Source organism: Loxodonta africana, chromosome 10, assembly GCF_030014295.1.
Source record: "Loxodonta africana isolate mLoxAfr1 chromosome 10, mLoxAfr1.hap2, whole genome shotgun sequence".
Lineage (NCBI taxonomy): Eukaryota > Metazoa > Chordata > Mammalia > Proboscidea > Elephantidae > Loxodonta > Loxodonta africana.
The window spans coordinates 93,128,264-93,145,526 of NC_087351.1; the positions used below are offsets into that span (position 1 = coordinate 93,128,264).

Here is a 17,263-nt window from a genome sequence, read left to right on the forward strand (position 1 = left end):
GGAGAAGTTAGTAGCTGCTGAGATGATGCCTTCCATAACTAATTGAGCTAATGGGGTGCTCTCTCTCTTTGATAGAAATAGTTCTAATGCCTCTTATTTGAAGCATTTTCTTCAGGAAGTGAATGATCAACTGAGCTAGCTCTTCCAATTATCCAAGAAGCCACGCAATTATTAACATAAGTTTCTCACTACCAATCCGGACTCATTCTTCTTTTGAAGATGCATCTCTTTCAGTCTTCTTAACAACTTGTTTTCATAAAAGTCATAGGAGCCTAAGACCATTGGTATCTATATTTGCCAAAATGTGCTCTCATATTTTCCTCTCCAATGACTTTAAAAAAATGTGATTACATCCATCAGTTTTGTGTAGATTACTGTATTATTTCATGTCAGATGTCTTCTACACATGATGGTAAGTCTATATATTCACCACTAAAGTGCTTAGGTAGTATTAATATGTAACAATGTCGTCATAAAATATGCTTGTGGCCCCTTCCTCTACTTGCACTACCTATTTTCAAAAACTTCAAACTTATATCTCATATTGCCAAGGCTTGGTGTTCCTTTCAAACCAGACCTGATTTCCTCTTCAGCTGCAAATGAAATTTGTAAGAGAATTCTGTTGAGATTACTTACTAAACATGTTGCTAAACACTCATAGCTTTGCCATATGCTATTATGGAAATTCCATTGATTTACACCAATTTGGTATCACCAGATAGCACTGATTCACCTGATGCCCAATCTAACTTTATGGAAAAATAATGTTTTAAATATTTCATTTGCATCTAGTTGTTGTTGTTGTTAGGTGCCATCCAGTTGATTTTGACTCACAGCAACACTATGTATAACAGAACTAAACATCGCCCCATCCTGCGCCATCCTCACAATAATTGCTATGCTTGAGTCCATCGTTGTAGTCATTGTGTCAATCCATCTCACTGAGGGTCTTCCTCTTTTTCACTGACCCTTTACTTTACCAAGCATGATGTCTTTCTTCGGGGACTGATCCCTTCTGATATCATGTCCAAAGCAAATGAGATGAAGTCTGGCCATGCTCACATCTAAGGGATATTCTGGCTATCCTTCTGGTAATTCATGGTATGGGCAATATTGTTTGCCAATGCCATAATTCAAATGTATCAATTCTTCTTTGATTTTCCTTATTCATTGTCCAGCTTTCTCATGCATATGAGGCGAATGAAAATACCACAGATTGGGTCAGGCGTGCCTTAGTCCTCAAGGTGACATCTTTGCTTTAAGGAGGTGTTTTGCAGCCAATTTGCCCAATGCAATACATCCGTTTGATTTGCATCTAGACTCCTGCTGAAGTAAGAGGCAAGTGTTGTCTTTATGTATTTTTAGAGAAAACTGACTTTTACATGTTAAAAATATAGTCCTACATTTGGCAATTTCTAGAAAAATTAAAGTATATGAGGTCATAACTCACACTACAATGACATTGTTAAGGACATGGATTACTGAATACAGGCAGATAGAGGTCTTAATCCTGATCCAACCATTTCATTGCTCTATAACCTTAGTTTCTTCACTAGTAAAAGAGGAAAAATAATGTGCCAGTTTCAGGTAGTTCATTTTAATATATGCTCAATAACTGGTAGTTATTATTATTATCTATTGTTGCCCAAGCCTTACACTTCTGTTTAAGGTTAGTGGCACTCCTTTAAATGATGGAGAAATAAGGCTAGAGTATACGAGACCTGATGGGAATGTTAGAACACTATTGTTTGTCAGCTGCCATCAAGTCAGCACCGACTCGTGGCGGCCCCATGCACAAGAGAACAAAACACTGTCCAGTCCTGTGCCATCTGCTGTGGATTAGACTGTTGTGATCCATAAGATTTACAGGGGCTAATTTTTTAATTTAGTAAATCTCCAAACTTTCTTCCTGTTCATCTTAGTCAGGAAAATAAACTGAAACCCATCCAGCAACACAGCAACATGCAAGCCTCGACTGACAAATGGGTGGTTGTTGCGCATGGGTTTTAGAACATTCTTAGGGAACTTAAACAGCCATGTGAGATAATGAACTCACTACTATAACCAATAATGCCAATCTATAAACAACAAAGATGACAAGGTACAAAGTCACAGGGTGCTCTCTTCACAGTAAGGGTATTGATAACTTGGCCTAATTGTGCTAAGTTTTTGTTTGGGCTGGCGACGTGGAGTGCTCAATTTAAGCATGCTACGAAGCACTTTTGGAAATGAGCACTGACTTTATATCCAATGAGCATTCTATCCAATTACATTCAGAGGAGCAAAGATGCTTCTTAGAAATAATTATATTTGGATGTAATAAGTGAATATATACAGTGTATGCAATATTCATGCATATTGAAGTTTATAAGAATATAAAAAAGCCAGAAGCTTATGTTTTTAAATTAACTTGGGGTATACATTCAAATATAGATGGATTCTCTCTAGGCCAGTGTTCTCAACCAGGGGTGATTTCTGCCTTTCAGAGAACATTTCGAAATGTCTAGAGACATTTTTGAATGTTATAATACAGGGGTAGGGAGGCTACTGGCATCCAGTGTTTAGATAATACAGACACTGCTAAACATCCTACTATGCACAGGACAGCCCCCACAACAAAGAATATCTGGCTCAAAATGACAATAATGCCAAGATTGAGAAACTTTGCTCTAGGCTAAGCACTATTCAGGGTCAAATGGGTTTAAAATCAACTACGCCATAGGTGGATATTGGGTAGCCTCTAGGAGAAGGTAGGCTTTTTGTCAATATGGTTCAATCTTCCCAGTCTCCTGTGTTAGTTCAGTGTTAATGGGCCATAACTGCCGTGTTAGCATGGAGTTCATATCCTGAAAAAAAGAATGACCAAAGATGCCAGGGCTAAAGTTTACCAAAGACTATAAGTGGTTCGGAGTCCCTGGGTGGTGCAAACGGCTAGCATGGTCGGCTGCTAAACAAAAGGCAAAAGGTTCAAGTTCACCCACAGGTGCTCTGGAAGAAAGGTCTGGTGATGTACTTGCAAAAAAATTGCCATTGAAAACCCTACGGAGCACAGTTCTATACTGACACACAAGGGGTCTCCATGAGTCAGAACTGACTCAATGGCAACAGTTTTTTTTTTTTTTTCTTTTTTATGTTGCTGTTTATTTTTTAATATGTGGCTTGATCTATTGGGGACTTCATTGTATAGCACCTCGACTTGTGCATAGAGAAAGGCAAATATTCACACTACAGTTTTTACCAACCAAGTGACCTGGGATTTCCTTGCTCAGGATTTCTTAAGCAATATCAATGCCAATAGACAAACATACTAAGCAACAATGCATAAACTTAAAGCTCAGTTCCCAAGAAAAAAGTTATAAACACAGTCGTCAGAGTTTCCTTCTCCACTCCCACAAAATGGAAAATCTATTTCATACATTACGAAAAAACTTATCTTTTACATGTGCCCTTGCATGAACACCAAAGAAGCTGCTTAGGAGGAGGCTGTAGCTGTAAATGTAGATAATATTCCGAGACTAAAAAGGCATATAAAGGACATTACTTGGAAGCTTTTGATTCTGTACTTGGCATCATCTCGGTGCAGCCGAGGAGAATCTCTCTGCATTTTGTATTTAGAATAGCTCCCGTCAGGTCTCTCGGATAAGCCACAGGACTCCTGCAAAAACAACAAAAGGTCTGAACTGGTGGGTGAAAGAAAAATCAGGGCTTGAAGTTAGACTGAAAAAAGTATCGATATGCAGATAATTATTATAGACATTTAGAGAGATATATGGGGGAATCGCAGTACCCCAAGAAAAAGAAAATGGTCTTTTTAGATGCTACTATAAAAATAAAAATGAGGTCCCACATATCTGCATTCTTTTCAAGCCTAGTCCCCAGCCAGGCTGAAATGAATGACACCTTTAGTTAAAGGGAATAAGGTTCCCATAACAATGAGCTGTCCAAAGGCATTATGCCATGATTGGATGCTGTGCATGGTCCCTTGGAGAATACAAAATATTCTCCTTGTTGCCTCTAAAATGGGAGTCCTTTTTGCTTCACTAACCACCAAGTAACATTCTAACTTTTAACTACTACATCACATACATTTTTAAGCTTAAGAAAATCTCATCTTCCCTCATAAGCATAAAACGATTTGATTCAGATAGTCAAATTGATGTAATAGCTTTAAGAAGGCAAAACTTTGAAGAGCGTTTCTTTTTTTTTTTCTTGCCTTTTTTTTGGTGAAGGTGGAACACAGAAATCAGTCACTACGGCCAATTTTGACATTTCTTTATAATGAACTAGGGAAAAGTTAGAATAAAATCAGGATGACTGACTTTCGTATATGAGAAGAATGACCCACGGGATTTAGCACCGCCCCCCCACCCCCCACCCAAATAATCCCAAGAAAGTTTAAACTTAAGTTCAAGCTGGAAGGGGTACTAGAATTCCAAAGTGCTCATTTTCAATAAGAAAACTGAAGCCCATGGACGTTGAAAATGATTTGCCCAAGACTAGGCAATTTGTGGCAGTTTGGGCTTGGAACTCAGTACCATTTCCTTTCTATCTTACCAAATATGTAAATTTATATGTGGGATTGTAGAGCTGAATCAGTCCTAATAAAACGAGGCAGAAAAAACCATAAAAACCAGAATATGGCCACATTTAACCAAGAAAAAAATCAAGCCTATCTAATTAGGATGAGGTTTGCACTCACATATAGAGGCTATAGTCCTATCAAAAAATCTGTGAAATATATTTTTAATATGTATGCTATTGATCCCAGTAAGAAAGAACCAGAGAAATAATACTGTTCAAATCACTCATTTTATGCATGAGGAAATAGCCCCTGAGATATTAAGTGATTTGTTTGGTACACGAGCTTGGACTAGAACTTAGGACTTTGGACTGTCACTATTTCTTTTACTATAGCACACTGAGTTTTAGAAACTTTCAGGGGTTTGAAAAAGATAGCCTACATCTACTAATCTAAAGGCTTTATGTATTTTCATTTAAGGCTATGTGTGGTTGTTTTCACTAACTTGATTTAAGTGAGCTCTTTTTAATCATATAGATAACTTTAGACAGCAGGTAGAGAGGATTCAAGCTAGAGGCAGCAGGGAAGAGCACATGGGATTTGTTGTTAGGCCTATAATTAGATCAGTTTTAACTGTTTCCTCGTGTACAAAATGGGGGAAATACTCATCTATAGATAGGTCTTACTCTGAAGATTAATAAAGTACTTAGCTACAGCCTGCCACACACTACGTACATGTTGTTAGGTGCTATCGAGTCGATTCTGACTCATAGTGACCCTGTGTACCAAAGAACGAAACACTGCCCGGTCCTATGCCATCCTCACAATTGTGACTACGTTTGAGCCCATTGTTGCAGCTACTGTGTCAATCCATCTCACCAAGGGTCCTCCTCTTTTTCGGTGACCCTCTACTCTACCAAGGACTGGTCCCTCCTGATGACATGTTCAAAGTATGTGAGGCGAAGTCTCACCATCTTGGCTATACTTTTAAGACAGATCTGTTCACTCTTCTGGCAGTCCCTGGTATGTATATTCAGTATTCTTCACCAACACCATAATTCAAATGTATCAATTCTTCTTCCATCTTCCTTATTCATTGCCCAGCTTTTGCATGCATAGGAGGCAACCGAAAATACCGTGGCTTGGATCAGGCGCACCTTACTCCTCAAAGTGACACCTTTGATTTTTTAACACTTTAAGGAGGTCTTTTGCATCAGATTTGCCCAATGCAATGTGTCGTTTTATCTCTTGACTGCTGCTTCTATGGGCATTGATTGTAGATCCAAGTAAAATGAAATCCTAGACAACTTCAATATTTACTCCATTTATCATTATGTTGCTTATTAGTCCAATTGTGAAGATTTTTGTTTTGTTTATGTTGAAGTGTAATCCATACTGAAGGCTGTGGTCTTTGATCTTCATCAGTAAGTGCTTCAAGTCCTCTTCGCTTTCAGCAAGCATACTGCAGGTTGTTAATGAGCCTTCCTCTTATTGATGCCACATTCTTCTTTATATAGTCCAGCTTCTCTGATTATTTGCTCAGCATACAGATTGAATAAGTATGGTGAAAGGATACACTTCTAAAGCACACCTTTCCTGATTTTAAACCACACAGTATCCTCCTGTTCTCTTTAAATGGCTGCTCTTGTACTATGTACAGGTTCCTCATGAGCACAATTAAGTGTTCTGGAATTCCCATTCTTCTCTACGTTATCCATAATTTGTTATGATCCACACAGTCAAATGTCTTTGCAAGTCAATAAAGCAAAAGTAAACATCTTTCTGGTATTCTCTACTTTCAGCCAAGATCCATCTGACATCAGCAGTGAGACCCCTTGTTCCACATCCTCTTCTGAATCCAGCCTGAATTTCTGGCAGTTCCCTGTCGATGTACTGCTGCAGCCGCTTTTGAATGATATTCAGCAAAATTTTACTTGTGTACTATATTAATGATACGATTGGATAATCGCTTCATTCTGTTAGATCACCTTTCTTTGGAATGGGCATCAAATGGATCTCTTCCAGTTGGCTCCCCAGCTGTATTCCAAATTTCTTGGCATAGACAAGCATGTGTTTCCGGCATTGCATCTGTTCGTTGAAACATCTCAATTGGCATTATCTCAATTCCTGGAGCCTTGTTTTTCACTGATGCCTTCAATGCAGCTTGTAAGTCTTCATTCAATACCATCATTTCTTGGTATTGCTACCTCCTGAAATGGTTGAATGTCAACCAATTCTTCTTGGTGTAGCCACTGCCATCAAGTCAACTCTGACTCATAAAACTCATTTCTTCCATCTTCTTTCTTTTTTTATTTTATTGAGTATGAGATAAAAGTTTACAGTGCAAAAATTTTTTTTTAATGATATTGCTTTTGAGTACTGAAGATTCAAAATAACAATAACTGGACCTATCATACAATCAATTCCAATCAGCTACGTAGATTAATGGTTTCTAAGCTACCAACCGATTTGAAGAGCTGATGAAAGCTTTACCAACTTTATTGAAAAATGCACATATGTACAATTTTTTTTTAACTTTACCAAGTTACTTTTTTCTTTAGATTTTATTTTGCTTTAGGTGAAAGTTTATAGCATAAATTACCCACCCAGTGCCGTCGAGTCGATTCTGACTCATAGCGACTCTATAGGACAGAGTAGAACTGCCCCATAGAATTTCCAAAATTAGTTTCTTATTAAAAAACTTATACAAAATTGTTTTCTGACACTGGTTGCGATCCCCGCAATGTGTCAGCACTCTCCCCCTTTCCCTTTACACTCCGGGTTCCCCATGTCCATTAGTCCAGTTTTCCTGTCCCTCCTTGCCTTCCTGTCTTTGCTTTTGGGCAGGAGTTGCCAATTTGGTCTCATGTATTTGTTCAAACTAAGAATAAAAAGCACGCACCTCACATGTTATCGTTTGTTTTATAGGCCTGTCTAGTCTTTGGCTGAAAGGTGGATTTCAGGAGCGGCTTCAGTTGTGAGTTAGCAGGGTGTCCAGGGGCCATAGTTTCAGGTGTTTATCCAATCTCTGTTAGACCAGCAAGTCTGGTCTTTTTTTGTGAATTTGAATTTTTTTCAACATTTTTCTCCTGCTCTGTCCTGAACCCTCTATTGTAATTTCTGTCAGAGTGGTCACTTGTTGAAGTCAGGCACCATCTAGTTCTTCTGGGTGCAGGGTGGTAGGGGCTGTGGTTGGTGTGGTCCATTAGTCCTTTGAACTAGTATTTTCTTTGTGTCTTTGGTTTTCTTCATTCTCCTTTGCTCTGAATGTAATGAGACCAATAGGTGTATCTTAGATGGCCACTTGCAAGCTTTTAAGACCCCAGATGCTCTTCACCAAAGTCGTATGTAGAGCATTTTCTTTATGAACTATGTTATGCCAGTTGACCTAGATGTTCCTCTAAGACCATGGTCCCCAGTACTCAGCCCCAGTAACTCAGTCCCTCAAGATGTTTGGATGTGTCTAGGAAGCTTCTACGACTTTGTCTTGGTCAAGTTGTGCTGCTTTCCCATATATTGTGTGTCTTTCCCTTCACCAAAATTACTATTTAGTTAGTATTTCCCCTTTCTACCCATTCCCTCCTTTGTAAACACCAAAGACTCTTCTTCCTGGGTGTAAACTTTTTCTTGAGTTTTTTATAACAGCGGTCTCATATGATATTTGTCCTTTTGTGATTGACTTATGTCATTCAGTATAGTGCCCTCCATATTCATCCATGTTGTAAGATTCATCATTATTCCTTATTGTTGCATAGTATTCTACTGTGTGTACGTACTATAATTTGTTTATCCAATCATCTGTTAATGGGCACTTAGGTTGTTCCATCTTTTGCTACTGTGAATAATGCTGCAATGAACATGGGTGCCCATATGTTTATTCATGTGACAGCTCTTATTTCTCTAGGATATATTCCTAGCAGTGGAACTGCTGGATCATATGGTATCTCTATTCTAGCTTTTTAAGGAGGTGTCGTATCATTTTCCACAGTGGTTGTAACAGTTTACACTCCCACAATCAGCGCATAAGAGTTTTGATCTCCCTGCAACCTCTCTAACATTTGTTATTGTCTGTTTTTTTGATCAGTGCCAGTAATGTCAGGGTGATAGCTCACTGTAGTTTTGAGTTGCATTTTTTTAATGACTAACAATCGCGAGCATTTCCTCAAGTGTCTGTTAGCACCCTGAATGTCTTCTTCGGTGAAGTGTCTGTTCATATCCTTTCGTCTATTTTTAAATTGGATTATTTGCCTTTTTGTTGTTCAAGTATTGAAGTATTCTATAGATTTTTAGAGTTTATACCCTTGTCAGATATGTCATAGCCAAAATTTTTTTTCCCAGTCTATAGGTACTCTTTTTACTCTTTTGGTGAAGTCTTTTGATGAACTTAAGTGTTTAACTTTGAGGAGATCCCAGTTTTCTAGTTTATCTTCTGGTATTTGTGCATTGTTAGTTAGGGTTTGTATATAACTTATGCCACGTATTAGTGCCCCTAGCATTGTCTGTATTTTTTCTTCCTTGATTTTTATCATTTTAGGTTTTTGATCCATTTTGAGTTAGGGTTTGTGTATGGTGTAAGGTATGGGTCCTGTTTCATTTTTCTACAGATGGACGTTCATTTTTGCCAGCACCATTTGTTAAAAAGACTGTCTTTTCCAAAATTAATGGACTTTGGGCCTTCGTCAATGATAAGCTGATCATAGGTGGATGGATTAACATTTGGGTTCTCGATTCTGTTCTGTTGGCCTATGTGTCTGTCATTGTACCAGTAGCAGGCTGTTTTGACCAGTGTAGCTCTATAGTAGGTTCTGAGATCAGGTAGCATGAGGCCTCCTACTTTGTTCTTTTTTTTCAGTATCGCTTTGCTTATCTGGAGCCTCTTTCCTTTCCATATAAAGTTGGTGATCAGTTTCTCCATCTTGTTAAAGAATGCTATTGGTATTTAGATCGGGATTGCATTATATATGAAGATCGCTTTGGGTAGGATTGAAATTTTCACAATGTTGAGTCTTCCTATCCATGAGCATAGTGTGTTTTTCCATTTATGTAGGTCTCTTATAGTTTATTGCAATAGTGTTTTGTAGTTTTCTTTGTATTTATTCTTAAGGATTTTATCTTTTTAGGGCCTATTATAAATGGTATTTTTTTTTTTGAAGTTCTCTTTGTTGGTGTATAGGAATCCAACTGATTTTTGTATGTAGATCTTGTATCCTGCTACTCCGCTGAGTCTTCCTATTAGTTCCCAGTAGTTTTCTTGTGGAATCTTTGATGTTCTCTCTATATAGGATCATATCATCTGCAAATAGGAATAGTTTTACTTCTTGCCTTCTAATTTGGGTCCCCTTGATTTCTTTTTCTTGGCTCACTGCTCTAGCTAGAACTTCCAGTACAATGTTAAATAGGAGCTTCCATCTTCTTTTGAGGTTTCCTGAGTCATTCAATATTTTGCCCGTAGAACCTTCAATACTGCAACTCAAGGCCTGAGTTTTTTCCTCAGTTCTTTTGGCTTGAGAAATGTGAGCATGTTCTTCCTTTTTGGTTTTCTAACTCCAGGTCTTTGTATATTTCATCATAATACCTTGTCTTCTCGAGCCACCATTTGAAATCTTCTGCTCAGCTCTTTTTACTTCATCGTTTTTTCCATTCACTTTAGCTACTCTATGTTCAAGAGGGAAACCCTGGTGGCCTAGTGGTTAAGTGCTATGGCTGCTAACCAAGAGGTCAGCAGTTCAAATCTGCCAGGTGCTCCTTGGAAACTCTACCGGGCAGTTCTACTTTGTCCTATAGGGTTGCTATGAGTCGGAATCGACTCGATGGCAGTGGGTTTGGTATGATCAAGAGCAAGTTTCAGAGTCTCTTCTGACATCCATTCTGGTCTTTTCTTTCTTTCCTGTCTTTTTTTGACCTTTTGCTTTCTTCATGTATGGTGTCCTTGATGTCATCCCACAACTCGTCTGGTCTTAGGTCATTAACGTTCAATGCGTCAAATCTATTCTTGAGATGGTTTCCAAATTCAGGTGGAATATGCTCAGGGTTGTTCTTCGGCTCTTGTTGACTTTTAATTTTCTTCAGTTTCAACTTCAACTTGCATATGAGCAATTGATGGTCTGTTCTACTGTTGGCCTATGGCCAATGATATTGAGCTTCTCCATCACCTCTTTCCACAGATGTAGTCAATTTGATTCCTGTGCATTCTGTCTGATGAGGTCTATGTATATAGACACTGTTTATGTTGTTGAAAGAAAGATATTTGCAATGGATAAGTCCCTGGACTTGCAAAACTCTATCATGCGATCGCTGGTGTCATTTCTATTACCAAGGTCATATTTTCCAACTACCAATCCTTCTTTGTTTCCAACTTTCACATTCCAATCACCAGTAATTATCAATGCAACTTGACTGCATGTTTGATCAATTTCAGACTGCAGAAGTTGGTAAAAATCTTGAATTTTTTCATCTTTGGCATTAGTGAGTGGTGCGTAAATTTCAATAACAGTCATGTTAACTGGTCTTCCTTGTTGGTGTATGAATATTATCCTATCACTAATAGCGTTGTACTTTAGATAGATTTTGAAATGTTCTTCTTGATGACGATTGTGACATCATTCCTCTTCAATTTGTCTTTCCTGGGATAGCAGACCATATGATTATCTGACTCAGAATGACCAAAGCAGTCCATTTCAGCCACTAATGCCTAAGATATTGATCTTTATGCCTTCCATTTCATTTTGGACAACTTCCAATTTTCCGAGATTCATACTTTGTATATTCCACATCCCAATTATTAATGAATGTTTGCAGCCGTTTCTTCTCGTTTTGAGTCATGCCACATCAGTAAATCAAGGTTCTGAAAGCTTTACCCCACCCACGTCAGTAAGGTCGACTCTACTGTGAGAAGGTAGCTCTCCCCCAGTCGTATTTTGAGTGTCTTCCAACTGGAGGGGCTCGTCGTCTGCCACTATATCAGACAATATTCTGTTGCTATTCCTAAGGTTTTCACTGGCCAATATTGTTAGAAGTAGCTCGCCAGCTCCTTCTTCCTAGTCTGCCTTAGTCTGGAATCTCTGTTGAAACCTATCCACCATAGTATCTGAAATACTGGTAGCATAGCTTCCAGCATGATAGCAAACAGTATGTACATAAACCAAAAAAAGAAACCATTGCCATTGAGTTGATTCCAACTCATACTGACCCTACAGAAGAGAACAGAACTTCCCCCTAGAGTTTCCAAGGAGCACCTGGTGGATTCAAACTGCTGACCTTTTGGTTAGCAGCTGTAGCACTTAACCACTACACCACCAGGGTTTCCACAGTATGTACATAATACTTGCTAATTGCCTTCTTTCCCTTTTCAAGATAAATAAAGCTTTCCATTTTAATGACTAATATTGAAAACACAATTCTGAAGCTGGAAAAATACTCTCCCTAGAAATTTCATTATGTAGGGCATCTCTGTGTATGAATGTGTGTATATATAAACCAGGGTTGTAGATAATCACTTGTCCACAGAATGAAAAAATAAACAAAAATAATTTCATAGCAGGAGAGAAAACAACTTTTAAATTGCACATATGAATATTTTGCTCCATGTAAAACACTAGTAAAAAGTGAGCTGTCACTGAAAGTTAAACTTTATATTTTTCTGCTGGTACGACAGGCATCTGTTCGTCAGTGCCAAGTGCCACCTGTTTCCAGTACCTTCTCTCGCCTGCCCTTCATTCACTTATATGACTTCTATTAGCTACAGAGAAAAAAGGGGAAGAATATGTGCACAACATATTGCCTCTGTGCACATCGGGTCAAATAAGTATCAGTGGAAATTACATCTACTCAGACTCTGGTTTCGTAATCTCTTGGTAAGGATTTAGACTGCAAATATATAATCAAATCATGATAAATAATTAAAAGTTTAGTAAAATATACTAGGAACACGTGGTTTTGTTCTATTTGTGCTAGTCTAGATTTCTAGAAGTGTCTACTTATGCTTGGATTTCACTCAAATATGTTCAGTAACCAAACTAACGAAACATGCTTAGTGAAAGGTAATTTTAAGATAGTGTAGACCTTTAGGGCCACATCATGTCAGTGCTTTAAATAAATCAATATAACATGATCTAGCTATAGTTCTTCTCTATTATATCTTTAAGTAACATGTTAGATTTAAATAGAACTTAAATATAATCTAATTATATTTCAAAGCCAATGTGAAATAAGAGATTAAATGGTTTCCAAAAAGAAAACTTCACCATTGTTAGCTTCAGCTATACAGGGTCAATACATTATAAATCACAAAAACTATACATTACAAATGCAGCCCTAAGGGGATAGATCTGTGGCGACATCCTTGGAGGAAGGTCTTGTCTGGCAGGACTGGACAGCAGGGTTATTTGCTTTGCATCTTTCCTCTATGAGGAACTTTAAAAATTACATGGGTACATAAAAAATACACACGTAATTAATTGCCTTGATAATGAAATGCTTTGTGGTTAGAGTTCTATCGATAAATGGCATGGGGTCTGATAACTCATGCCCTATGTGGATTTGAATTCACATATCATACTATAGCGACAGCCTGTGAACTATCATATCTCTAAAACAAATAGTATCCTGGCAATTTGTCATTAAAATAAGATAGGTCATAAATTAAAATCGCTTCGCTAATCAAAAAAGTTATTGTCAATAGAATGTACAACTCTCTTTAATTCCTAGGTCTTTCTGAATTATAGTTAAGACTTTAGGTGGCCAAATGAGCTTCTAGTAGTAAGCATAAAAGTCTCTATTTACCTATACTGTGCTGATACATTAATTCCATTGATTCCAATCCTGACTTCACAAATGTAGTAAACTCTGATAAGATGGAGTGTAAAAGTCCCCCATGTTTTTTGGTCCTTCCTCCCTCCCCACAATTTTCTTTGTGCATCAGGAAGGTGTCAAGAGTTTTCACTCAGAAAACAATACTGAAAGAGACAAGCCAATTCCTTCTCACTCTAAAGTCTTTGAAATCTTCCAGTAGGCTCAGTTTCTCAGGCACAGACTCCAGATGGTCCAAGGCCACTCGGGTACTCTGAAAACAAAAACATAAGGAAACTAAACATCATAAAAAATTGATTAATACTCTCAGAATCCAAATACTAAAAATCAGGTGTACCGCTAGCATTAGCACTTCAAGCTGTAGATTTAGAGTAAATAAGAACAGATATAATAGCGTCTCTAAGATAAATGTACCTTTTTAAATCGAAGAATTATTTCCTTTCCAGAAGTGTATGTGATTTATTTGCAAGACTTACTCAGATAAAAAAAAGCTCCCTGGATAATTGCTTTTATCCGATATGGTATGAAACATTTTATAGAGCCTTTCATATTTAATATTAATTTACAAACCTGCTTCAGTGAACATGAGAAATAAACCACAAGTAGTACTGAGGAAAAGATGAATTTGCAATTACTTATCTATAAGGGATATTTTTTAAGAAAAGAGTTCTTAACATTTATTTTAGTTAAAAAGAAAAAGAACAGTTCTCAAAAGACTTGGGAAAAATACCTGAAGTTAAACATTTGCGACGTGGATACAAGATCCTGTTGATTATAAATCAGTACGTTAGAGTCTTTTATTAGCCTGGTCATTGTCAATAAAAACATTAAAAGGGAATGATCTGAAAATTATTTCATAGGCAATGTGAAATAAAAAGTCAAATGGTAGAATAAACTTGAGACCAGAGACTGTATTACATATATCTCTGTAATACAGACTGCCACTATGTCAGAGTGCCAGCACATAGTAGGCAGGCAATGTTGCTGTTGTTAGTTGCCATTGAATCAGTTCCGACTCATAGCGACTCTGACTCTATGTACAACAGAACAAAACATTTCCTGGTCCTGCACCATCCTCACGATTGTTGCTATGTTCGAGCCCATTATTGCAGCCGCTGTGTCAATCCGTCTCATCAAGGGTCTTCCTCTTTTCACTACACTCTAGTTTACCAATCATGATGTCCTTCTCTAGGGACTGATCCCTCCTGATAACATGTCCAAAGTACGTGAGATAAAGTCTCACCATCCTTGCTTCTAAGGAGCATTCCTTAGAAGATTTGTTCGTTTTTCGGGCAGATTTGTTCATTTTTCTGGCAGTCCGTGGTATATTCCGCAGGGTGAAATGTATTTGTTTCTATTGCTGTCTCCTTTGGCGGGCACTTGGGTTTCACTTTCCTCTGTTTTGAGTCATTTTTAACATTTTTCTTTCATTGCTCTGTGATTTGGAGTCATAGATGCTCTTCTTTTTCTCATCCCATGTAAATCAGTGTTTCTGTTTCTTCATATTCTTATTTTTTTTTATGTCATTTTTGAGAGACGACATAAATACTCTTTGTCTTAGTTATCTAGTGCTGCTATAACAGAAATACCACTAGTGGATTGCTTTAATAAACGGAAATCTATTTTCTCACAGTTTAGGACAGTAGAAGTCTGAATTCAGGGTCCTGGCTCTGGGGGAAGGCTTTTTCTGACAGCTCTGGAAGAAGGTCCTAATCTCTTCTGAGCTTCTGGTCCTGGGCAACCTTCATGTGGTTTGGCATCTCTCTTCCCCTGTCTCTCCTTGATAGTTTGTGTTTAATCTCTTTTACCTCTTAAAAGAGACTGACCTATAGGGTCGCTATGAGTCAGAATTGACATGACGGCAATGGGTTTGTTTTCTCAATGGAAACCCTGGTGGCGTGGTGGTTAAGTTTGCTACAGCTGCTAACCAAAAGGTCGGCAGTTCAAATCCACCAAGTGTTCCTTGGAAACTCTGGGGCAGTTCAACTCTGTCCTATAGGGTAAGTATGAGTTCAAATCTGCCCAACAGCACTGGGTTTGGAATCCTGCCTCATTAACATAACAAAGACAACCCATTCCCAAATGGAAATATAACCACAGGCATACAGGTAAGGATCTGCCACACATATTTTGGGGGGACACAACTCAATCCATAATATTTGAATCTTTGGTCTCCAAAATTTGATGTCCTTGGCACATGCAAAATATATTCAACCCATCACAACATCTCAAAAGTCTTAAATCAACTCCAAGTCAAAAATCTCATCTTCTGGAGGCGGGGCCAAGATGACGGACTAGGTAGACGCTACCTCGGATCCCTCTTGCAACAAAGACTCGGAAAAACAAGTGAATCGATCACATACATAACAATCTACGAACTCTGAACAACAAACACAGATTTAGAGACGGAAAATGAACAAACACGGGGAAGCAGCGACTGTTTTCGGAGCCTGGAGCCAGCGTCCCAGTCAGCGGAATTTCTGGAAAAACAAGTTTCCCAGTGATGGCTCGGAGACAGCAGTCGATATCAAACCACATAAAGAAGCAGACCATGACAGCTTCTACAACCCCCCAAACAAAAGAATCAAAATCTTTCCCAAATGAAGATACAATCCTGGACTTATCAGATACAGAATATAAAAAACTAATTTACAGAATGCTTCAAGACATCAGAAACAAAATAAGGCAAACTGCAGAAAAAGGCCAAGGAACACAGTGATAAAACAGTTGAAGAACTCAAAAAGATTATTCAAGAACATAGTGGAAAAATTAATAAGTTGCAAGAATCCATAGAGAGACAGCATGTAGAAATCCAAAAGATTAACAATAAAATTACAGAATTAGACAACGCAATAGGAAGTCAGAGGAGCAGACTTGAGCAATTAGAATGCAGACTGGGAAATCTGGAGGACCAGGGAATTAACACCAACATAGTTGAAAAAAAAAAAAAAACAGATAAAAGAATTAAAAAAAATGAAGAAACCCTAAGAATCATGTGGGACTCTATCAAGAAGGATAACTTGCGAGTGATTGGAGTCCCAGAACGGGGAGGGAGGACAGAAAACACAGAGGAAATAGTTGAAGATCTCCTGACAGAAAACTTCCCTGATATCATGAAAGACGAAAGGATATCTATCCAAGATGCTCATTGAACCCCATTTAAGATTGATCCAAAAAGAAAAACACCAAGACATATTATCATCAAACTTGCCAAAACCAAAGATAAAGAGAAAATTTTAAAAGCAGCCAGGGAGAAAAGAAAGGTCACCTTCAAGGGAGACTCAATAAGAATAAGTTCAGACTACTCAGCAGAAACCATGCAGGCAAGAAGGGAATGGGACGACATATACAGAGCACTGAAGGAGAAAAACTGCCAGCCAAGGATCATATATCCAGCAAAACTCTCTCTGAAATATGAAGGCAAAATTAAGATATTTACAGATAAACACAAGTTTAGAGAATTTGCAAAAACCAAACCAAAGCTATAAGAAATACTAAAGGATATTGTTTGGTCAGAAAACCAATAATATCAAATACCAGCACAACACGAAGTCACAAAACAGAACATCCTGATATCAACTCAAATAGGGAAATCACAAAAACAAATTAAGATTAATTAAAAAAAAAATGCTCATAAACAGGGAATCACTGAAGTCAAAATGTAAAAGATCACAATAATCAAAAAGAGGGACTAAATACAGATGGCATAGAACTGCCTTATGGAGAGTGATACAAGGTGATATAGAACATTACAAGTTAGGCTTTTACTTAGAAAAATAGGGGTAAATATTAAGGTAACCACAAAGAAGTATAACAACTCCATAACTCAAGATAAAAGCCAAGAAAAATGTTACAACTCCACAAACATAAAGTCAAACACTACGAAAATGAGGATCTCACAATTTACTAAGAAAAACATCTCAGCACAAAAAAGTA

At 37.8% G+C, this 17,263-nt stretch overlaps 1 protein-coding gene across 12 annotated transcripts in view; it reads right to left on the minus strand.

Annotated features, from left to right (window-relative positions):
- Positions 1-17,263, minus strand: part of CEP128 (centrosomal protein 128) — a 554,311-nt gene that overhangs the window by 46,766 nt on the left and 490,282 nt on the right. For 10 of the 12 annotated variants that reach the window (XM_023546439.2, XM_023546440.2, XM_023546437.2 and 7 more), the window contains 2 exons: positions 13,503-13,580; positions 3,542-3,655 (listed from right to left, as the gene is read on the minus strand). In XM_023546439.2, the coding sequence (XP_023402207.1) occupies positions 3,542-3,655; positions 13,503-13,580 (192 nt within the window). Of the gene's footprint in view, positions 1-3,541; positions 3,656-13,502; positions 13,581-17,263 lie in introns of those variants that run through there. The other 2 variants (XR_010323199.1, XR_010323198.1) reach the window with 2 other exon arrangements.